This window comes from Lissotriton helveticus, chromosome 9, assembly GCF_964261635.1.
Source record: "Lissotriton helveticus chromosome 9, aLisHel1.1, whole genome shotgun sequence".
Lineage (NCBI taxonomy): Eukaryota > Metazoa > Chordata > Amphibia > Caudata > Salamandridae > Lissotriton > Lissotriton helveticus.
In genome coordinates, this window is record NC_136070.1 from 747,014,582 (window position 1) to 747,040,054 (window position 25,473).

The 25,473-nt window shown below is 43.2% G+C and overlaps 1 protein-coding gene across 1 annotated transcript in view; it reads right to left on the reverse strand.

The window, feature by feature from the left end:
* Positions 1–1,528: 1,528 nt before the first annotated feature.
* Positions 1,529–25,473, reverse strand: part of GIPR (gastric inhibitory polypeptide receptor) — an 888,530-nt gene continuing 864,585 nt past the window's right edge. Inside the window, exons 6-7 of the mRNA XM_078662339.1 lie at positions 22,135–22,273; positions 1,529–1,537 (exon numbers count right to left, since the gene is read on the reverse strand). Of these exons, the coding sequence (XP_078518465.1) occupies positions 1,529–1,537; positions 22,135–22,273 (148 nt within the window). The remainder of the gene's footprint in view (positions 1,538–22,134; positions 22,274–25,473) is intronic.

The window sequence follows — 25,473 nt, forward strand, 5'->3', positions numbered from 1 at the left end:
AAAACTCATACAAGAATATGACTCAGAAAGACCAAGATCGCTTGAGATCGATAGCTCACAATGACCAGATAATTTGCACCAAAGCTGACAAAGGAGGCGCAATTGTTGTTATGAATGCTTCGATGTACCATCAAAAACTACATGATCACTTTTCCGATGAAATGGTTTACATGAAATTACCCAATAACCCGACACAACAGTTTGCCACAGAATTAAAAACCATTATTGAAGAAGCCCATTCACAGGGCATTATTGACCAAAGAACTAGAAACTTTCTCCTTCAATCGCATCCTAGAAGTCCATCAATATATGCCATGCCCAAGATACACAAAGATCTGATGAATCCGCCGATTCGCCCCATAGTATGTACATGTGGCAGCATTCATGAACCGATAGGACAGTATCTGGATCGCAAATTACAACCTACGGTCCAATCACTGCCAAGTTACATCAGAGACACAACGGATTTTTTGTGCAAATTACAAGAGCTAGACATTCGTCCCAATGAAAAATTGTGGTTATGCACTGCAGACGTCAGTGCACTATACACTTCTATTCCACACGCAGGTGGCATAGAAGCCATTGAACAAGCAGTCTTAAATCTAGATTTGGACGAAGCCACTAAAATCTTCCTGATGGAATTAATGACTTTTACACTTTATCACAGTTATTTCAAACACCGCGACGACTGGTATTTGCAACTCGTGGGCACCAGCATGGGGAATTCTGCAGCTCCTGTCTACACTAATATCTATATGGGAGAATTTGAACATACAAACATCTGGTCAAGATCCGAATGGAGCAATAACCTCAAAATGTACGTACGCTACATTGATGACCTTTTCATTGTGTGGAAGAACACCAAAGAAAGCTTAGAAACAGCTTTGAACACGTTAAACCACATCAATGACAGAATAAAATTCACATGGAACATTGAACCTAATTCGATTACCTTTTTGGATGTAAGAATCACACTCATTGATAACCAGATAACTACAGACATTTTCAGAAAACCAACAGATCGCAATAATACCTTGCACTATACCAGTTTTCACCAGCCATCCTTAAAAAGACATCTACCCAGATCACAGTTACTTAGAGTCAAACGCATCACCTCAGATCCTATCACTTCAGAAATACGCATTAATGAAATGACAGAAAGATTTCGTTCAAGAGGATACCCAGACCAAATTTTGGAGTCGGCCAAAACGTTTGTTCAACCAATGCAACGTGAAGTAATTTTGAAAAAAAACGTAAAAAAAACCCAAAAGCGACCGGTTGGTCGTCGTTCCAAAATTTTCTAATGTGAGCAGCACTTACAAAAACATAATCCTAAAATATTGGCCACTACTACAATTGGAGACTGACTTCAATGACATTTTCAAGCCGTCACCACTATTTGCTTATACCAGGGGCAAGAATTTAGGAGAAATCCTCAAAGAGACCAAAACATTGAACGTTCAATTCCGTGGTACCAGACCTTGCAACAATTGCAGCAACTGCCACAATATAATAACAGGCACAGAAATCACACATCCTATGAAAGGACATAAAATTCAATTACGGGTCACTGCAACTTGTGATACTAATAATTGTGTTTACCTCTTGAAATGCCCGTGCGGAAAGACTTATGTAGGCAAAACAGAATGAAAAATTAAAACACGTCTCAACGAACATAAGTCCAATATTCGTACCTTGAACCAGAAATCAACTGTAGCAACCCATTTCAATGAAATGAAACATTCTATTTCTCAACTGAAATACACAATTCTTGAAGTCATCAACAAAGAAGAGGGAAAGGACAATAACAGACAATTGCTCCAAAGAGAAAATCATTGGATATATAGACTGCAATCAATGAAGCCATATGGGCTTAATGAACGCATCGAATTCTCATGCTACCTGTAAACTTTCTTGCATTTATCCCCAGGTGGGGGTACCCTTTCTGGACATTTCTCCTTGTTGCTAGATTCAATATTTTTTGATTTAAACATTTTTTATTTTTATTTCTTTATTCATGTAATTTTACATTTTATGTATTTGCACTACAGCGTAATCTTATCTTTTTTCAACATTGATAATTTGGGTTCACATTGCTTGTGTAGATATCCCGTGTTTTTTCACTGTCCTTTATTTAGTTTTCCACTTTCGTTAGTCCTCTGTCTATTTTTAGTTTTTGACCCCGTATCACGTGCACCTTAAGTGTATTTACACTTCCGTGTCAGCCCTTCACTTATGGCGCAGTGTTTTGAACTCACGCTCACGATGCCGCTGTGATCTTTCTCTTACGTAAGTTTTGACTACCGGGCGACATGCTGGGTTTACTTTGGTTACGCTTGCATGCAACTTTATTGAGCATCATTTACACTGTTTTGGGTGAACTTTATCTACTTTGTTTGAGCGAACTGGGACTTAGCTTTATCACGTAGGTTTTATCGTTTTCACATTTGCAGGACGCTTTATCACGCATCTTTTCAATGATCGGTTGAACTTTACTTTTCCACTTATTCAGTACGGGTGAATTTTTACCTTTTCCTTCCACTTTGGTACGTATTTGAGCATGATTTTCGGTTGCTATTTTTTCATATTACCGCTTTTTACGTCCTCTCTTAATTATCACGTTCTCACACGTGTTCAACTGTACACTCGTTTCAGCATGGATGGCCATATCACCCTTGTTTTTCATTCACTATACCCGTATTTTTACACTGAACCCATTAGGTACATATACAGATCTGTGTGCATGTCGTTCTTTTTCTAGATGCTCCCCGATGAAGGACAACGTCCGAAATGCATTGGAGCAAGAAAAATCATGTTATAGAATATGTGGATAAACATATTGAAGTCTAATACAATGGATTAAAATTAAAATTCATTTGGTCCAAAAGACATTTTTCATCCTTGGTTCTTTATAAACTTGGAGGCAAGAATTGCCATACAGTGTGCCCCAGGGGATGCTATTAGTTCACAATTGATAGCACTTTTTGCTTTGAATACTACTCGTCCATAGGGCAGAGGACGACACCCGGGAGCACCTACCTTACCTTTTGAACATCAACACGACATAGAGTTGAATATAGCTGTGCACTTGTCCACCAAACTTTTATTCATTGACTACCAAGGTAGCCATCAGGTCTTGGAAGCTTGGGAGAAACGTTTGAGGAGGAGACGGGGGTCGGTAGATAAGGACACAGGTAAGTGGGGGAGTCAGGGAAAGTGAACGGGCAACTAGACAGTCTGAAGGGCCCAAAGAAGAGAAGGCTAAAGGTTGGAAAGTGATTTCCTTACGGGCAATCAGGGCAACCCCTCCACCTGACTTTCCGGAAGAACGATCAGCTCGGATAGCGTAATAAGATGGGGGGAGTATTGCCAATAGGGAGGGGAGAGAGCTATCCGAGAACTAAGTCTCAGTAAGGAATAACAGGTCGGGTTTTTGAGATTCCAGTAGCATGAAAAGATCGAGCTGATGTTTAACTGCCGATCTAGTATTGAGGTACATTGTAGAAATTACTGTAGGGGAAGGGGCAGTGGGAGTCGGGATGGAAGGAGGACTAGTCTGAGGCAAGGACGAGGGACTAGTGTAGAATGGGGTTTGAGAAGTCAGGAGGCCAAGACTGGTGACTCGGGTTAAAGCAGTAGCAGGTAATGGCCACTTGCCTTGGAGATCAGTCAGTTGCGAGCGGGAATATTGAGTGAGAAAGGCAGAGTGACTAGCCTCTAGCCTCGGTCGGCCGCGGACGGGCGCAGACGGGCTTTCCTTAGGCGCGCCTTCGGCGCGCAAACGGCGCGCCCGCTGCGCTCGTCCGCTGCGCTTCCTGGGGAAGCACATTTTTATGGGATAGTTAGTGGATGGGCGGTGGGCATGGCCTCCGAAGGGGGCGTGGCCTGAACTTCGATCGTGGCGCTGGAAACAGCGTTCTACGCCTTCCACTAACAGTGGTAAGCCCGCTTGTCAAACGAGGTGACTGGGGGTAAGTGAGTTAAAAGGAAAGTACACTGCAACAAACAATTTTTAAAATTACAGTCTCCCGGCTTTCCGCCTCAGGAGTAGAGCATTAGCAAATGGTGACGCTCGTATTCAGCGTACCTTTTGAGCAGTGGGCGGTGGGCGTGGCCTCCGAAGGGGGCGTGGCCTGAGCTTCGATCGTGTCACTGGAAACAGCGTTCTACGCCTTCCACTAACAGCGGTAAGCCCGCTTGTCAAACGAGGTGACTGGGGGTAAGTGAGTTAAAAGGAAAGTACACTGCAACAAACAATTTTTAAAATTACAGTCTAAAGTATGAATTACAAAGACAAGTGGCAGTCACTCTTTAAGCTCAGCCACTCGAACCCAGATAATTTTTTGTTTTATTATGCGACCCTTGGAGTCATGATAATCATTTTGAGTACAAAAGGGTAGATTGTCTTTGTAGGATTGTACACAGTAGTAAGAGTCACTTACAATAAGAGTAGTCACACTAGGATCAGCGTACTCCAATGCAGGCATCAGAGCACGGAGCTCTGCCAATTGGGCGGTACAGTCCCCAATGTCTGTGTATGCATGACATCGGACTTGAATTCTCCATCCACCATTGTACCAACCACAATTGCGCAGGCCGAAGAATACACATGTTTGGACCCGGTAGCCGCTTGCGCGCTACCATCAGTGTAAATGATACAACAGAAATCCTCAAATGGGCGCATAGTTAGAGGAGCAGGATGAACAAATTCATACTGTAAAAACTCCTGAGTCTGCAATGAGGGATCAAAAATGAACGTGACATCCGGGGACATCAAGGACATGGCCATTGTATCCACCTTGGATGCAAAGCTTTGGAATTAGGTACACTGGCTTTCGTCACTGCCTCTAAGGCAGGATACGGGGTAACAACTAAAATGCGCTTTCCCTGCAACAGTGCACGTTCTTTAAGAATCGCCATCTGCACTGATGTCAAAACTTTTTCCACAGTGGAAAATTGCAACTCAGCAAAAGTGTAGAAGTGTGACTTGTAAGCGATAGGGACTATGTCACCCTTGTTAAAAGTGAGGTACGTGAAACCCACCACCCCTGGCACGATTCTTATCACCAGGTTGGAGTGGTTGTCACGAGTCAACAAGAATTTAGATTCTAGAAGATCAGCCTGCAAAGATTACAAGATGGCTAAATGTTCAGGCAGCCAGCACGATTTTGAGAACTTTGTTTGTATCAAGGTGTAAAGAGGCTTGATACGCTGGGCATATTCAGGAATGTAGGTACGTCCGAAATTCAAAAAGCCCAGTAAAGATTGTAGCGTCTTCAGTGTAGTGGGAGCTCGCAAGAGTGCGCATTTCTCCAAGAAATGAGGAGCTAAACCTCGACCTTCATTGTTGAGCTCATAGCTCAGGAACAAAACTGTATACTCTGCAATGTGTGATTTAGAAAAGTTACATTTGTAACTGAAGTCCGCAAACTGACAATTTATGTGGTCAACGCGATACAGATGCGGCCATTATTCTTCGTCAGTGAGATAGATGTCATCCACATACGAACGTGCATCTGCGTAGAGTCTCTCCAAGAGAGAGACAACCCGGGCGGCAAATACGCCTGGACTGTTCTTATAGCCCATAGCCAAATGGCGAAAATGGTGCTGCTTGCCCCTGCGTGTGAATGCTGTCCATTGACTACTAAGAGAGGACAGATTGTGGAAAAAAAAAACATTGGAAATGTCAAGGGTGGTTTTGAACCGTTTACGCACGAGACTATCCACAAGAGCAGAACTGTGAGTATTCTGCCCCGCGCACGTAAGACAATGTGAATTTAAGTGTCGGTAATCCAAAACCAAACGGTACGAGCCATCTGGCTTGGTCACAGTGAAAAGAGGGTTATTCATCGGAGACACAGCCGTTTCAATCATTCCCTGATATTCCAATTGCTCAAGGATCTCCTCAACGGAAGCTTTCGCTTCATGCCGCATGGGGTATTGGGTTGAGGCTGTGGCATAGATCGCAAAGGAATCTCATGTTGCGGAGAAAATTTGTCCCAACCACAATGAGTACGGTACAATGCCTGCGCAAGCGCCTTAGCCCATACTTCAGCAAACAGCAGCGCCTGCTCTTTGGGAACAGTGTGCGCAAAACTAGGGAGGATCACCTCCTCACCCTGGGGAGCAGCCAAGACAAACGGTGGTGGCCAATCGACCTCCGCCAACAAAATGTCATAGGTAGTAGAAAGATTTTCCCAGAATACCCCTTTTATGGTACGCTGTATGTCACCTTCAATGTTAAGGACAATTTCATGAAGCCTATCAGGGGGAGCCACTCTAGTGTCAGCATTCTCCACTGCAACAAAGGTGCCAGTCGCTTTCACCCTCATTAGCGGACGCAACGCCCTTAGAACTATGGTAATCTCCGCCGTGCTGTCCAAAGTGTCAGCGCCCATGTCAGATTCTGAAGCTGCATTCTCACTATCTGTGGCATATCTCGCTTTTACAGCAGCAACTTTCTTCTTTTGAAACTGGGGCTTTTGACGCGGTATCTCGTCTTGCTTGCCTTTTCCGTCAGCCTTACGAGGCTGCTTACGGCTCTGTTGGGCACCTTGACCTCTGCCGCCGCCTCCTCCACCGGTGGACGTCACCTATGTTTCCTGTAAAGAGCGAGGAGAACGTTGGTCAGGGACCTGAAATCTTTCAGGAGACTTAAGTTTAGTGCGGTCGAGCAACTCATATGTATGCTCAGTAGAAGCAGGTGTAGGTGAAGCCAGACGGGACCCCTGTTTCTATTGCTGTTTCCCCTGCTTCTTGTTCTTTCCCCAATTCAGTTTCTGAACTTTGGGTCGGTCATCTTTTTCAGATGAAGTTTCTTTAGTTTGCTACTGTGTTTGTTTCTTAGCAAAAGGGTTAACACCCAAATTATTACGGTCAACGGTCTTATAAGCCGCCGTAATAATTTTCAGTAACTGGCAGGGTTTATCGGGGACATCACACAAAGCATTAGAGACTTGGAAACTTACCGCATCTTCCTTGACATTAGCAAGGACAAGATCGCGTACCATGTCAAAAGCTCCCACTAGTCGCATTCCCAACTCCACAGCCTCCTCTGGCCTGTGTTCATCCTGAACACGCTTGATCACAGAGGGCAGAACAGTCATAGACGGGGTGCCGAAGCACGTAGTATAGACCGCTGCAAAAATCACACCCCATGTCGTACATTCATTTACATCAGGTACTAAGTCTTTCTGCAAACTAAATGTGAGCATCCTGTGTTTCTCCACAGGACTAGTATTCGGGAATACCGCTTCCAGTTGGTCGAATTACTCAGCAAGCCAAAAAGGCATCTCATCCTTATCCTGGGGACGCTTGCCCATGACGTCATTGACCATGACAGGGCAAAGTTTCAAACCACCCCAACCAACTGGATGCGCCGCACTACCTGGGGCCCCACCCGGGAGGTTGCGGGTAATGTAATGAACCAGACCCCCTAATAACTGCCACTGCAGATGCATAAAGGGGACTCAGCTTGGGAGCTGTCAACCACCCTGCATTAGGATGCAGGGTGTATGCAGCTAAAACAGGCCAAGTAGCGTCTGGAATTGACAACGGTCCTTGTCTGATAACGTGTGGGAAGGCACCATTAGACCAAACGGCATGCTGCCAAGCTGAAATCGGAATTTCCACCGTCCGATATGGAGCATATGCAGCAGGAGCATCAGCAGGGGTATAAGTGTTAAAAACAGTACCAGCATCAACCGCAGGAAAGGTAACCCAGGAGTAGAACAACTCAAATGGGTATACAGCGTCAGCCAAGACAACAAAAACCACAGCCATGTCCCTCCATGGAAACAAGGTACTCCTGCAAATCATTCTGTACAGCCACACGACTGTGTGCCGGAATCTCCACTCTCATATCGACATAGTGTAAGAAAAGTACAATGCAATACAAACGCACAACTGGGTAGTGATTCGAAGAGAAAACCGTTTTATATTATCAAGCTTGAAAAGACCGATGTAATTATAGGTAGGTTTATCCGTCACTACCATCAACCGGAAACAATAGTGAGGGGGTCGTGGACTGATATCAGCACTACTCGAGAGTCTCACAATAATATCACACTCGTTGTTGCGCCATGTTGCAAGGATTCTGTTCCTACACATAACTGTGCACAGAGACCCAGGACATTAGTGAATTGTGGTGTGCCAGAAACTCACCTCAGTACCTAGAGAACCCCAACCAGCTAGCCTCAGTGTCACATTAGCTCTTCGCCCTATAGCAAAGTAACCACTGATTAGACAACCTAGAACATGCAGCTTAGTACAATCTCAGGAATGGTGGGAAGTGAGGACACTCTTTTGTTATACTCATACCAGTCCACAACAGGAGTAAAGAAGAGACACAGAAAGGTTAAAACATTTATTTTAACAACGTGATCTCAGGTGCAGTATTTTAGCCAACATAAGCAGACATATGATTATCAATAATTTGATCAGCATGGTTACAATTCCATAAAACACAAAAGGAGAAAGCATATTATAATGCTGATGTAAATAGGTCCTATAGTGCCTAGTTAAACACCCTCCCTATATAGGAACTATGTGTTATAAACTACAGAAGGTCTCTTGGGCTTATCTTGGGGGAACCCCATTACCTGTCCGCTCAGTAGGGGTGAATTACATCTGGATCAACAAGTTGCTCTATATACCTGGAATCTTCCAGGTGTGTAGAAATAATGGCAAGTATGTGTATAATAAAGGCGCCAGAATCTTCGCTGGCTCACAGCTGCCAAATTGCTGTGTCTAGAAAGCGTTGCTCAAACATGCCGAAAAACAGCAGTCATGTTTTAATAACCTTGACGTGTTCAGCACCTACTGTGCAGACTATGGGCAAGATGAAAGTCTAGGGAAGTCGAAAACAAAAACCAGTCAGTCAAAGATACTTTATTCGGTTCATAACAAAAACCATAAAAGTATACTAAACATTTTAAGTCAAAACCAAAGTTATTAACAACAGAAAAAACCCCAGTAAAAATACAATACGAAAGTGATAACTGAAAATGTATACAGTACCTATTATCATTTCATTAAAAACATCCTTTAAAACCAAGTAAACGTTAAAAAGGAATATCTTCAGCCATAATTTATTTAATCAGAATCATCACATTAACTAATCCCATTTAATTTTCTTCTTTAATCTTACAGCCACAATAAGGAAATTAGCAATATTAAAAATCTCCCATACATTAGAAAGTAGCCACAAGTAATGGAGGGCTGTTTTAACTTGCATAAAACCTTTATCTTTTAAAAGAGGGATAATAAAACGCTTACGAATAGGGAGAAAGTGCTCACAAAAGAATATAAAGTGCATTGTGTCTTTAGTGGAGAAGCCATCACAAGAGCAAATCCCCAAATCTTCCTCCCTTTTCCATCCCGATGATCCAGCAAGGAGGAGATGAAATTGATTCAACCTGAATCTAGTTAATAAAAATGATGGTTAGAATTATTTACAATATTAAGGTATGGTTCAGTAGCACATGATGTTTTTAACAATTGGTGAGCCCTTACAGTCAGTTTAACCAGCTCTCTTTCCTCTCTGGCCAAGCAAGCCATTAACTTGAAGGAGTCCTTAACCCACTTGATGTCCCCTTTCACCAACTTTTCAGGCGAGTTAAACAGTTCTGGTCGTCCCAATTTAACAGATTATGAACATAACTCAGCCAGGGGATAAGGTAACCAAAATCAAGTGCTAGGCAATCTCTGAGGATCTCCTGATTCAGTTCTAGCTCGGGGTTTAGCCAGATAGAGATCCATTTTATAAGTGGGGCGATGGCTATGCGATCGGCCAAAAAAAACGACTCCACACTCTTGGTGGACAATATAACCAGATGTGGATTGAGGAACAGATAAAATAGTTTTCAAGTACTTATCCTCCGCCACTTGAATGACCTTCACATTCTTGAAACCCCAGAGGTCTGCCCCGTACATTGCAAGGGAAACACATTTAGCATCATATATCTTTAATAGTGCTTGAAATGGTTTAACACCCAATTTGCGGGAAAAGCCCAAAACAGCTAAGATAGATCTAGCCAATACATTTCGTTTAGTTATTATTTGGGGAGACCATGTGCCCTTGTCATCAAAAATAACACCTAGGTATGGAAAAGTAGATACCCTAGACAGCACATTCCCTTCACAAAGCAAGGTTTTTACCCCTTTCACTTTAGTGCCAACCATCAGACGTGAGATTTAGAGAAGTTGACACTGAGGTCTATAGATTTCATAAAAGCAGAAAACAAATTTAAAAGACTTTGCAACACTACCGCTGTACGTGCTAAAAGGGTGGCATCGTCCGCAAACAACAATGCCGGAATTAATTGTTTGCCTACCCTCGATATATCGTTGCAAGCCTCTGACAAAACAGAACCTAGATCATTAATGTACAGGGTGAAGAGCAGGGGGGCCAAAATGCACCCCTGCCTAACACCATTAGCAATGCAAATATTCCCTGTACTGTTCCCCCTGCGATCATTTCTCACTGTGGCAGATAAGTACCTATGCAAGTCAGCAAGGAAGTACACAATGTTTTTGTCCACCCCCAAGTGAAGGAGCATCACCCATAATTTGGACCTATTCACGCGATCAAAGGCCGAGGAAAGGTCTATAAAAGCTAAGTATAGGGAACCCTTTTTGGCGATTGTGTACTTTCCAATTAGTAGTTGTAGGTTGAGACTTTGATCGCTTGTGCCCCGACCTTTCCTAAAACCAAATTGCAGGCCTGAGAGGGTATTAGTTTCTGCCAACCACCCTGTAAGCTTGCTTAAAACCCCCCGACCCAGCACCTTAACAGCGGAATCAATAAGGGAAATAGGTCGGTAACAACTGAGGGCCCCTCTATTTCCCTTTTTTTTTAAAAATAGGTACTATTACCGATTCAAACCAAGTACCCGGCAATCCTGATTTGCACATCGTATTAAAAACATTACACAGAACCTTTGACCATGTCCTGACATCCGATTTAAAAAGGTCAGCTGGGACGCCATCTGGTCCGGGAGCCTTATTACATGTCATCTGGCTGATGGCCTCTGCCACCTCTAACTCAGTGACCGATAAGGTATAAGAGTCATGCATGGGTAAGGATTTAACCACCCCTCCCGGGTCTGCTCCTTCATATACTGATTTAAAGTGGGAGCACCAAACTTGTTCCTGGATACCACAATCTAATTGGCTATTACAGGAATCTTGAAAAAAAGGTTTATTGACCACTGCCCAAAATTTAGAGCTATTTTTAAGAACATCAATAGATGTTAGCTCATCCCATGCCTTGCCTCTGATTTCTCATCTTCTATTCTCCAGGGCTACTTTATAGGCTTTCCTTAGGGCTGGCACAATAGACTTATCCACCGGATTTTGTTTCAGAGCCACCAACAATTTCCAATGAGCTAACGAGCAGTTATGATCAAACCACCCCTCCCCGGCTATATCTTGCGCCCTACCCAGCCGTTTAAGATCACTAGCAACCTGTGAACAGATTTTGATGTAATCCTCTAAAACCTCCTTATCCCCTGCATGTTCGTTCATGCAGATGCGCATTTCGGCTCCAACCTTAGTTAATAGGTTGGTATGAAAATCCTCAGGTACTACTCGACACCACCTAATTCTGCGGGCCTGATCTGTGGGCCGGATATCTAGTTTAACTATTTTCCTGTTACGTATATCAGATTTCTTGACCACATCCGCCATGGTCAACACCACCAGAATATGGTCACTGAATGTGGACCAAAATGCAGTATATCCACATACCTTGGCGCCCAACAAGGAACTAATGAAAATGTAATCAATAGTTGATGATGTGCTATTCCATTTAAAAGTAGGTGCAGCCCCTTTTGATTTTCAAGGATGTATTAATCAATTTTCAGCCATTAGCGCTTCCAAAAATTCTCCCTGCGAGGAATGCTCAAAGTGGATGTCCCCCTGGTCTGGTGGACCTAAGCTGTCCATGACCTGACAGTTCTTAGGGCACCCATGCACATTAAATTCTCCTAAAACAATAACCGAATAAAGGTCTGTGTTATCTTCTCTGTATGTGTCAAGAAAATAATTCAGACTATCAAGGTGTTCTGTGGAAGTAACTCTTTCAAATGAATTATAAAAATTAATAATCAAAATAGTGCCCACATAAGTGGAAGCGATTTGCACTACCAAACAGTATGGCGAGCCTGTATCCAATTTAGTGTGGGTACCTGAAATAGATGCAGAAATCAGAGTCACTAACCCACCCATCTCCCTCCCCATACTAGAGGCAATTGCTGGGGCAAAGTAAGACGTATAACCATCTAAGCATAGCAAGTTCTCAGCGTCCCATGTTTCCTGCAACCCAAGGATGTCAGCCCCACATAAAGAGTTTCTCCATAGGACATCATCTAATTTGTTTCTTAGGCCTGCAATATTCCAAGTTAGAATCTTGGTACCCTCAATAATTTCATCAAGACCCACCGTCTCTTTGGAAGAGGTACTTGCTGCTGATGATTCCTTCATTCGGATCCCGTTCAACTGAACAGCAATATTTGATGTTCCTGGGTTCGCTAGTCAATCAATCTCTTCCAGATTTGAGAATACCTAAAATCTGTTTTGAATGGGTACAAAGAAGTCATGAGGACCCCGGGCCTGTGGAAGTTGCCTGCATTCTGACCTTTCATTCATCACTGCTAGTGAGTCTCTATAAAAAGAACCCTAAAGGTACAACACCAATGCCATCCTCTACGCAAACCCTAGAACCAGGCCTATTCAAGATCAATTTAACAATCTGCGGTGAGGCAAAATTCAAAATCACACAGTCCCCTCAGATGGTTTTGACAGAGTTCCCTACCCAGGGGATCCTACGTGTCATTTTAAATTCTTTAAATAAATGAATCCCCAAACCTGTCATCCCCAAAGACATCCAGTGTTCATCCGCACGACTCTTCAGGGGGGACATTTGTCAAGATGACAGTATATGGGGTCGCCTCGGGGGGAAGATTTAACCTGTCTGTTTTGTGCTGACGTGCACGGTCACTCCACCCCGGGACCTCATTTATATCGCTACTGGGGTCATCCCTAGGTCTATCTTTAGAGAGCGTAACATGCTTGCCACCTGTGTTCACCAGGGGGGCCTGGATGGCTACAACACCCCCCACATCAGCCACTGTAAGGGTCTTGTTAGACACAGCCCCCGAGATCCCAGTTGGGGCAATAGAATCACTAGATCCTCCAGTCAATGGGTTACGTACAAGGGAAAATAGCTGACTTTCAATTCTATCCAACCTGGAATCTATGTCAGACATTTTAGAGGAAATAGGTCTCAGTAATTCCACTAGCTTCTCCTCAAGTTTAGATACAATTCAATTTTCCAAATCACAGTGCACCTGCTCAGACCGTACCTGTGTACTAATATCCAACAAACTATATGCACAATAACTAGCAGCCTCACGCGCGCTCCACTTCTTTCCCCGTGTGTCACCCCCATTTTTCGATACTTTGGTGGCCTGTTGTAAGTTGGCCGGAATACTACCCGCTTTCCTTTTTGTTGAAGTTACATTAGCCAAGTGCTCCCCCCTAATAGCTTTATTCAAACGTTGCTGGCGAGTCCGTATTTTAGGGGGGAGGGGTGGATAGGGGATACGTCCCCCTCTTTATGAGAGTCAACCTCAGATGGCTCTGGTAAAGACATTAATGGTCCCTGAAGGAGCGGTGCATCCCCTTGACCATCTCTATTGTCGACAGATCCATCTGGCTCTAACAACAGCAATGAGCCAGTTGTAAGGAACACCAATAGAAGAACGACGATGGTCCAGTGAAAGGCGCCTTTGGGTTAATTCAATTTCCCGGCACAATACCGATTCTGCTCTAATTAAAAATGCATCGAGGGTTCCCGCTACCCATGAGCACCCTCCCCCCTTATCGTTGCCTTTGCTCATGACCTAAGGCAGCTGACAATTTATGCACCAGAAAATAGACACAAGGTTCAGTATAAATACACCACCGGAACAATAGAAAGTCACTAACCACTTTACAGGGGGAGCCAAAATGTCAATATAAAGGGGCTGGCCCAGCCCAGCCTCCTCCTGACTTCGACGGCGCGGACGGGCCCGCCCTTGGCTCGGGCTTGGCCCGGGAACGCCCGCGCGCGTCCCGTGCTGCGGGAGGGCCGGGACAGTTATGAGGGCCTCAAGCGCCCTCTAGCAGCGTCACTTCCCCTGCGCCTTGCCGAGACTTCTGGGACTTGTGGTCCTTAACTGCCCCACCAGCACACAAACACGCCGCGCCGTTTCCCTCACGGCTGGGATGGCGTCTCTGGGCTCCTGTCGTGTCCGTGCTCCCAATTCCTGGTAAAACAAGGTGAGGTAATATGGCAATGGAGCGTTGACTGTCACCTTTTCTCATGTGTTAGACCTTTGTGAAAGCTAACTTACAAAAACAACTAATGCAGTGTCGTGCGCAAAACGGCAAAAAGGTAAAATGGAGTTTCATTGTCTAACAAGCCATGCTAACATAACATGCACGCACAGCAGTCAAAGCTGCATCAATCCATACTACAGAACGACCAAAGGTTAGGATGCAAGAGGGCCACGGGGGACGCGTTCAGTGTTTAAACACAGTCACGGATCACCATTGACTTTCTATTGAGAATGAACAAGTTACAATTTTAAAGATCAAGGGCACTTCTAGGTGAACTACGATGGAACCCTTTTAGACTTAGACACTTCGAGAGAAAATACCCACGGGAGCACCGGAGTACTTGAGTTACCTTACCAATGGAAGCTGGATGCATAGGAGTCTTTTGGTGTCGGGTTTCGTCGTCAATTTCAATGGAGAGCTGCGAAGAAATGCTGCTGGCAACCAGAGACGTGTCTGGGTGGATCCAGGGGTGGATCGGAGATGTGAAGAACCTAAAAGCAGAAGGGACAGAGTCTGGGTCACTAGCCAGTGACCAGGATGGCGATGGGAAGATGCCAGCCGATGTCGGGTGATTTCAGGTGAAAGAGGTTAAGCTTGACTTTTGAGCCACGAGGTCTAGGAGGTGTCAAAAATGACCAGGAGCTGGATTCAAGAAAGAAGAATGCGGAAGCCGACCCACGCCAACCTCACAGCAGGAAGCACCATGCCGGCAAAACCAAAACAAACAAAGAACTCACGCGGGTGCCTTTTTATTTTGGTAGGGGGTGTGTCTAAGAGGGGCAGGAGCCTCATTGAATAATGGAGAGAAGCGAGAGGGACGTAGAGGTGTTATTAGTTCTTTCTCACGTTTTGAGTTGCAGGAGAAGAAGCACCCTTGTTAGCTAGAATAACATCTTTGTTTTATTAGTCAGGCAAGGAGAGAAGAAGTTAAATCGTAAACTTGAGTCTATAAAAGAGGGTTGTTGTGCTTCACACAGGAGAAGGCCTGGGAACCAAGGACATTTTGTTGCAAAACTAGAATACCATTATCCCATTGAAAACTACCTTTAAGATCACACTCAGAGCAGATGGGGTGACCCGTAAATACTATTGTGAAGGATACTTTAGATACTGGAATGTTGAAAGTAGGGAAAGTGCCCACTTATTCTTCTGCCTTTGGAGAGAGAGCTTCTTAGAATGAACCCTGTCCTGGTAGCTTTATGCTACATAACCTATTAACTGTGGAGAGATTTCTTAGGGAGGATCCACAGAATGACACCTTTCAACTTTCCTTTCTGAAAATGTTGAAGTATGGTTGTCACTTAGCGTGAGAGTAGGGATAGATTAATGTTCTTTACTCGCCAACTCTCGATGCAGGGAATTCGGACTCGTGTTCTGATCATCTGTATCCTGTTTCTTGAGCTAATTGTCTTGTTTATGCTACATGGTCTCCATCGGGTGCGCAGATTTGGTTTCATGCTGATCTGATGTATCGCTATTCGCTCATTTTGAGGTGTCTTTATGTTCGGTTGTTTTTGGCATTGTAATAAATCAACTAACCTTACGGAGTTGTTTGTGGTTAATAGGTTTCCAAAGGCTTTCTGGAGGATTTGATTGACAATAATAACAATTGTTTTTCCCTCTAAGAAATACATCAGATTGTGAATTTAGAGAATGCCCAGAACCTCATGGACCCAGCCCTTTCACCAAGGAGCAGTGGGAATGGACGCCATGACGAGTCCTCGGCCGCTGGCCTCCTGTGTGCCCCCCGATATTGTTAATTCGAAGAGTCCTGACTGGGCTTCAAGGAGAATCGACATAGGTGGTCCTAGTCCTTCCATTCTGCGTAAGAAGACCATGGTTTACCCTGCTCAGACATCTGCCAGTACGAGAGGAATGGATTCTCCCTTGGGTCCCATCAGTGGCATAGCTAGACATTTTGACGCCCATGGCGGTCCCTGCGGCGGCCGTATATAAGTGTGTGGGGGTGCTGCTGATTCCTGCAGCTGCTGTCCTGTGAAGGCCAAAGGTCAGAGCGGGGGGGTCAGGGCCCAGGGCGGACCACTCCCCCACTTGCTACTCCAATGGGTCCCATTCCCTATGAGTTACCATTGTCTTCAACTTCAGACCTTAACCCAATTAAGACTATCTGTTTGGAGGTTGGGAGGAAGAGTTTCTTAAATTAGTGTCGTTCCTTTTCATTCTATTATTTACTTCAAAGCATCTAGAACAACATCAAACAAATCTTCTGAACACCATTGGGCTTTATTTGATGCAGAGCATGGTCTTTATCTCCAGTTTCAACAATCACTCCTGACAATTTTCTTTTCCTTCAGGAGGGTTTGATAAAGGATTGACTGTTTCTACCCTCAGACTCCTATGATCTTCAATTAAAACATTTGATCTCTTAAAACACCTTCCTGCACATAAACTATCATTAATGGCTTTTTGCATTTTCAATGTGTGCCACCGAAATAATAGCATTTCTCCTAGTCTGCCATTCTAACACCTGCTCTTGCATGATGTTAGTTTTTGGCACTGCCACAGATTTACACCTCCTTGTAACTCTGGGGCAGCGGCAAAAAAAAATAGGTGTTGCGGTGGAATGCCCACAGCAACACACAATGCACACACCTGTCGCAGGAAACCTGTGTGAAATGGTAGCATATTTATGAAGTTGTGTTAAGCCACAAAAGTGGCTTAATGTCAATTTGTAAATGTGGTGCAGGGCATAAGGCCAAGGAAGCTTAAAAAAAGTGACTTTCCACTAGAGGCTCATACATATGCCCCTATGTTCATTAGAGCAGATAGCTTCCTGGCTATTCAAGGAGTTTTCACTTCTAAGACCGATAGCTGAACTTTTGAACCTCTCTCTAGTTCTTTCTCACCCACGGAAACATGCTTATCAGGCTTTGATGGAGGTTTCTGAAAACTTCCTTTTCCTGAAAGTGTTTGTTCTGGCTATGAATATTACTATAAAGAGTTTAGGGGAACAACATCATTTAGTTTCCCTACACCCATATTTAAAAGTTTCGAAGAGAGGATAGTCCTTTCCTTGGATCTAAGGTTTCTGCCACAGGTCAATTCTACCTTTCATAGGGACCAAGAGATAACACTTCCTGCATTACAACAGGAAGGGAATATCACAGAGCATTTGATACACCTCTTAGACGTGGTAAGAGCCCTTCAGGTCTATCTCGTTGTTAGCCGTCAGGCCACTGTCACCCTTTCCTTGTCCCCTAAACCATGAAAAACTACAAGTCCCAGAATGCCTTAATAAGGTTCACAGCCTGTATGCCTACCCAGAATACCTTGCTGGCGATCAGCGGACTTGCCTTAGCATATAGGCGGTCAGCTCAAGACACCAGATGCTTGGCTTCCGCTTTCTGTTTTGGACCACGCCCCTTTTTCGTCACTTGAGAGAATATGGAAGACTTCGGTTATGGAGACTTCTGTGCCTATGCTGGTGTAAGTCTTTTTCCTGGGTCGGATTTTGCTTCTCCTGCGCCTCTCCCCATATAAATTTTGGTTGGCAGCCTTTTTTCGCTGCTTGTCTTTCAATATCGAGCGCGTCCTGTGCCTTGCTCGTGTTCGGCAGGACGCGAACTCAAACGCGAGGTTGCTTTCCTGACAGCGCAGATTTCAAGGTGTGGCTGTTTTTTTTAAATTTTATTTATTTATTTTTAGCGCGAGTTTCTACACCTCACTTTTGGTATAACTTTGTTGTCTTCCCTCGCGCATTTTCCTGCCATGCGGAGTTAAGTCGGAAAACGTTCCTGAGTCTCGGGTAATCTTTTCATGTGCATGCATTTATTTTTTATGAACTATTATGCCGAAATATAGAGTCGGATTGTACTCTGTGCTTATTTTTGTGAGGATGTGGTCATCCTATTCTGAAGTAATCCCTGATATTAATTGAAGGACTGAATCTGTTCGGAAACATTTTCATTTATTTTTTGTGAAAGACGCATGTTGTTGTCATATCGGATTACAAAAGATATCCCCTTGGTTGAATTGCTTCATTTTATGGGAGAGACCGTCACTAATGTTAACGCTATCAAGAAACCTGCAACTTTCTGTCGTTGAAGAGTCTTCGAAGAGCCCTCTGTTACTCCATTCTGCTTAGAACTTTTTTCACTCGGTCTTGAAACCGACTCACTGGAGATAGTGCTCTCTACGAAGTACTATGAAATCGAGTTCCAGATTGCCTAAGTATCAAGGAGTGGTATTCAGCACATCAAAGCCATTTAAAGGTAGGTCTGGGGTGGCATACAAAGCGAATTACATATTTATGTTGTGTAAACAGCTATCTCTAATTATTTCACCTCTCTGCTATTTTCTTGCCTCTTCTGCAGGATGCTCTTCCTCGAATTACCTCATCTGAAAGAACACCCAGGTGGTCCTTCCGTGTCTCTCCACTCCTTACGGGTATTAGCACCCTCAGTTGGTCTCTGTGTTCTGGGGTGGTTGTACCCTACTGGAGTGAAGAGACGACATCTTCGCTCCCGTGGATTTTTGGTTGGCTCTGTCCTGATACTCGGGACGGAATTGTAGAACGTGATACTCGTAGGTCAGCAGGATTTACAAACTGACAATCTATTCTTTAATTTTGGAGCTGTGAAAGCAGGTGAGAAACAGTTGGCTGCCACTCCAGCTTGATGGGTGAAGATGGGTATTTTCTCAATCTATCAGTCGTTGGGTGAAGAAACTGGATTGAATAAAAGTTCATTGTAGTAGTGGTATGGCAGCCTCATGGGCCGAGTGAGCAGGTGTTTGCATCCACGACCTATGCAGAGCTGCTACTAGGACCCCATCGTCAACCTTTGTGTCACACTACAAACTTGGGGGCAGATTTACAATAACTGGCGCATCCCCAGGGATGCGCCAGTTATTGTGCGCCGCAGCTGCGCCACCCATGGTGCGCCGCATTTACAATGCGGCGCACCATGGGGCAAAAACGGCACAGATGCGTGACGCATCTGTGCCGTAAAGGCGGCGCATTGCTGGAGTTGCGTCGCAAGCGTGATGCAGCTCCAGCAAGGTTCGGGGGTGCTCTATTTGTCCAATGCTGCGTCAAGCCTTACGCCTGCTTCAAGCAGGCGCAGGGTTTTGACGCAGCATTGGCCTAAAAGTGACTGAGTGAAATCTTGTAGATTTCACTCAGCCACTTTTAGGAGGCGTTCCTGCGCAGGAACGCCCCCGCCCCCTGCGCCGGAACACCTCCTTATGGCGCATGGCTTTACAACGTGACGCATCTCCCAGATGCGTCACATTGTAAATACCCCGCACCATGGCGCATCTTTTACGCAGCAGCTGCGTCACAAATGTAACGCAACAGCGGCGTGGAGAGGCGCAAGGGGCTTGTTGTTGTCAAGGTTCTGAGTTGGGTCTCGGTTCTCAGTTAATCATAGGACTAATGTTTACTAAGAGATCCTATATTTCCTTTTCACATAATTTTAGGTTTGCTTTCTCTTTGTGTATCTATAGGTGTGTATTGTGCAAAAGATGATGAAAGCGCAAATCAGGATAAGATGAATACAGAAGATGAATGGCAATACATTTTTTCCCTTTACAATGTATAGTTTGAAGTTGACTTTTTGGGGTTGATAAAGGAGTTACTGCTTTGGCGTACCGCAAATAGTAAGGAATGGGTCAAGGACAGAAGAAAAGGAGGAAATACCCGGATTAGTTACCGGTAATCTTCATTACTAACATTCTTCCCGACTCGTCTGATTACTTAAGACCCACCCTTCCCACCCCATTCCTTCACCATTTCTCATTTAGGGCTTGACATAAAACATTAAGGGGTTTGGGTGAGGCAGGGATGTAGGGAGTCCCTTTGAACTCTAATAGAAACTGAAAACAGATTGACAGTGGTGGTTTTTATAGACTGTATGAGCACCTTCACTCAAATAATAAGTAATGGGACGAGTCAGGAAAAATCGGAGTAATGAAGATGAATGATAAGTAATCTGGGAACATAACGCCCTGGAAATAAGACTTTAACAAGAGATTTCTGATTTTAGAACAATTTGAAATCTATCCAGCAAAGGCAGATCCATTGCTCAACTTCTTTAACAAAGTATGGAACTTCAAACAATCATTGGGCACCATTAATAGTGTAGATTCTAGGTTTAATCTTTTAAAATAGAGAACATTTATTTTGCATGCAACCAGCACACAATTGTGGAATCTGGATTCTGTAACTGTTAACACCAACAGTGTGATTTATAGCATTATGACCAAGTTAAAAAAATAAAATAAAAACTCAAATAACTGTTCAAAATCTCAAAAATAAATCATTCGGCATTGTTCTAAAACAAAGTGCAATGCAGAAAATACATATTTGGTAGACCGCTTCCAAAAGTTAAGGTCACAGTGATTACACTATTAAGTGATTGTGGTAGTCCTTCCAATACTGAAATGCGGGAGTGTGGAACCGATCCTGACATTAAGAAGCACTGATGATTATTAGAGTTTGAACCTTTGACAAAGGATCATTTAGAACTTAATACATGATTGTACTTGCACAATAAATATGTATATTTCCCTTAACACCCCCGAATAGGTGACAAATACATAAATATTGCTTGAGCAAGATGATTGCCAGCACAATACCATTAATAATGAGCAATCTCCTTTTTTGGATTTAGATTGGGTATATTTTTCTCATGAAATTAAGTTAAACAAAGTAGAGAACTGACCCCCAGATTCATCAAGAACACATTTTGCTATTCCTTAATAGCGAAAAATACCGATTCGCTATTAAGGAATAGCAAAATGCTATGCATCAACAAATCACTACAAAAATAGCGATTTCTAATAATTTCTTAATTGCGAGTCGCAAATTGCGAGTCGCAATTAAGGTATATCTCCCCATTCATTCCTATGGCCCTAGAGGCCCATAGGAATGAATGGGAAGACAATCTCAATTTGCTAATCGCAATTAGCGATTTGCAAATTGAGATTGCGATTTCAACGGTGCAGGGGTGTCCAAAGGATACCCTGTTGCACCCCTGAAATGGATGTGTGCACATATGTTGCGCACACACATGCCCTTAGGGCATGTGTGTGTGCAACATGAAACTTTGAAAAATGCACTTAAGTGCATTTTTCAACGTTTTTGCAAATTACCACGAAGATGTACTTCATGGTAATTTGCGCGCCCTAATAGCGAATTCGCTATTTTTTTCACTTTCATGCATTGCATTTAAGGAATCTCAATTTGAGATTCCTTAAATGCAAAGAATCGCAATTTAGCAAATTCTTAATTAGCGATTTTTGCATTTGGGATGATGCACCCCAAATGCAAAAATACCGCTGGCAAAGGGCCAGATTCTCAGAATCTGGCCCTTTGCGAGCGCATTTAAACTTGATGAATCTGGACCTAAATACTTATAATGGGGGTTTTGTTTCAATTTGTAATTGTTATTCCTGTACAGCTCCATTTACTGATGCTTAAACTGTTGCAGACAATTATAATGCTGTTTCATTATTTCCGGGTTTATTTGCTGAAAAATATAACCCCCTGCGAAAACTTTTACCTGATAGGTGACAACCCATACATTCCCTGTGCCAGTTGCTTAAGCAACATTTTCCTAGACAAGGTATATCTCAGTACTTGTCCCCTAAGCACATTTGGGTAATGATTAAGCAACTTTCGTATCATGTCACTGCTCCCACTAGCGGCCAGTCCTTAAGTTCTGTAGATAATGCCTTACAGCTCCCTGGGTGAGCGCCACATCTTTGCTTCCTTCCATTAACTGGTCTTACCTGGAGAGAACTAAGCAGAAGTTCATAGAAAAGCTTTATGTAACGTAGAGTCCCTTTGGCTTGCTCTTCAGGCACCGCTGCAAACACCACCTCATAATTTCCTAGAAGAGGTATCAGTGTCAACGTAGACCTTGCTAATCTGTAATAATCAGAAGAAAGAGCATCAGGCAAGAATACTCTACAAGCAAGAAGCATTGATGGTGATGCATTATTAAAAAGAGTCAATGTCTAAGAACATGATCAAGAGACAGGAACAAACAACATCATGAGTAAGAGGCATCACAATGTGCAACACAAATGTGAACCACCATAAGTAAACCGTGAGCCTGAGGCATTATAAGCAAGAGCCATTTACAAGCAAAAGGTATTGTGAGGAATCAAAAGGAAACAGCCATCAAGTGCAAGTGACTTTATGATCAAAAGCATCTCGGAGCAAAAATCATCATCAGCAAGAGACATCCCAAGGAAGAGTATTCATGTAAAATAGGCTTCATGGGAAAGAGACATAGTAGACGACCACTTGGCTTTTTAACAAACACAATTATGTTTCATTTTTTTCTATGATGTGATTAATCCAAGATCAACTACCTTATATTTGACCCCTCTGTTTAACACCTATTTAGTAAACAACCTGGTGTCGAGAGTTTGCGACGGTCCTGCCTTGTTCCAATTCACAAGAAGGGCTCTCTGGATAAGTTGGAGAACTTTAGACGTATTGTCCTCTTGGGTGTGCAGGGGAAATCCTATGTGGAATTTCTCCATAAGAAATTGGATGCCTGGGCACAACTTAACAAGATCCTCCCTGCTATGCAGACTGGATTTCAAAAGGGTCCGGGCACTGAGATAAATTTGATTTGTATGTCGGTCTTGATCAATAAGTGACATAAAACGGGGGTGGACAACTTTATGCATTTATCATTCAGAATGCAGCACACATAGAAAAAAGAAAAATGAGGAGAAATAAAGGTATCTCTCATCGCTGCGCCTCCCTTAAGCCTCCCCTGGGGAGGCATAGTATTTGAGCGTATTATCAGGCTGATGAAATCTCGTAAATCTGGGAATGTATCAAATACCATGGGTGTTGTGTGGGAATACCTACTGTAACACCCATGGCATGCCTCCCTATTGCAGGGTGAGACAACGCAGTAACTTACATTGCGTTGCCTCACTGAATATTTATACGGTCATAAAAAACTAAGCAGGGTAGCTTTACGTGGCCTTGTAGATATGGCTCCGCAGTGTGCATCCCCAGACTGTCACTAAAAGTGGCATGCCGGTGGTGCACAGGGCCTTGTAAATGATGCCCACAGTTCCCATGAATGATACAAAGGCAAGATGAAGTGATATGGACAAAGGGGTATTGTATACCTCCATGGAGACTGGGCTTTTGAGTTATCCTATGATCAAGGTCCGAAAGAATCAAAATGCATTTGGGCTGCTTGTATAACAGCATGAAATAAACAACTTTTTTACAACCCATCAGGTGCAGGCATTTAATTGTTTTTGCAAGCAGTATACGGGTAAAAAGATAATCTATCTTTATATATGCAGGAGGGGCATATCCCCAGGGGCCTCAGGACTTTAATTGCGCAGAATTTCGAGAATCTCAATCCTCAAATGCTCAAGGAATGGGCTCAAAGTAACTTGGAGCCATCGGCCCGATTAGTAAATATTCTAGTCAAATATGCTGAACTAGACAGGAGCGCTCTGCAAAGCCAAATTAATCAACTGAATTTAGAAATAGATGCATACCCAGAACAAGATATGGTCAAACACCAATGTGAGGAGATCAAAACACTACTAAATAAATATGAGGATGTAATTAAAAACAGAAAAAGCATCAAAGTTCCACCGTGATAAGGTCGACTATAAACAGGGGCAAATATTTCCACTGCAGCATGGATTGGCCCAAACAAACCCTCCATAATAGAAGAACTGGATTTTCTCAGAGTGGACAGACGCAATACTCTAAGACCAGCGGGATAAACATAGAAGCCCGACGGAGGAGGAACCAAAGATGCAGAGAAGGAAGGAAAAGCAGTAGGAGGAAGAAGACCCAAACAAAAAAGGAAACACAAAAAAATGTTGAAACACCCAAAACCATATTTAATCCCTCAGGGACAGTGCTCAGCAAGGCTGAAGAGCAAATCCTGGCAGTAGGTCTGGTTTTTTGGCCGTGAGAGTTCTTTCAATTTTACCCAAACCAAGGTTGACCTATATAAGGATATTCATACATTAAAATTGGTGAGATATCATCCAACCAAAAACAAACAAAGAGTGACAAAAATATATTATATGGCTTGTGAACAAGATGGATTTTCCATTTCAGATTTAAGCTTGATGCAAGAACTGAAAGAACTCGAAAGCTAAGCTACATGATCAGCTGATCCAGTATGCCAACAAGGAATCATTGACTCATTGGGTCTGGATGTTTATGGTGAGGTAGAGACACATTTTAAACCAGCTTTAACTTTCGTTTCATTAACAGCCAGAAAAGGAATAGGCACATTCAATGATAGAATACTTGAAGACTTACAAAAGCTTAACATCAAGGTTCAAGAGAAGAACAAGAAACATGATTTCAAAGAACAAGACTACCACAAGTTAATTCAGAAATTACAACATCAAAAAGAGATTGTAGTCCCTAACTCTGCCACTGGTGATACTATAGTACTGTGGCCACATTGCAATGTACACAGCAGAGGCCCAGCAGCAACTAGGTAACATTGGATGCTACAGCGAAAGTAGTTGGCAACAAGTACTTGAATTACAAAGAAATTATTTAACTGTACTGTCTCAATGGAAAGGTAGGGGACTACTGAGCCAGGACGAATACCTATATATCAAGAATGAACACCCTAAGATGCCAGTTTATACTTTATCCTAAAAATTAACTGCTGGGAAGACCTATAATATTGACAAATTACAGCTTATTTGAAAATACTTCAAGATATGTAGACTTTTTCCTACAAGATCATGTTAAGAACTTACTGTCTTTTATTAAAGACACAGGAGTCTTCCTCAAAAGGATATATGATATACCCTGAATAGATGACTGTGTTCAAACATACCTCGATGTAACATCTCTATATACAAGCATTAGTCATAGGGATGGTTTGTGTGCTATTGAACACTTCCTTAGAAGTAGACCATTGAGAATGTACAATCATACCAAAATGTTAATTAGTATGGTACAATGGTGCCTGGAGAATAACGTTTTCCTCTTTAATAAAGAGGTGTACAGGCAAATGCATGGCACGGCGAAGGGGCACCTGCTTCACTCCCATTTATGCATGCTTGCACATGGGCTGGAGGGAGGAGCAGGTGCTAACAAATGTA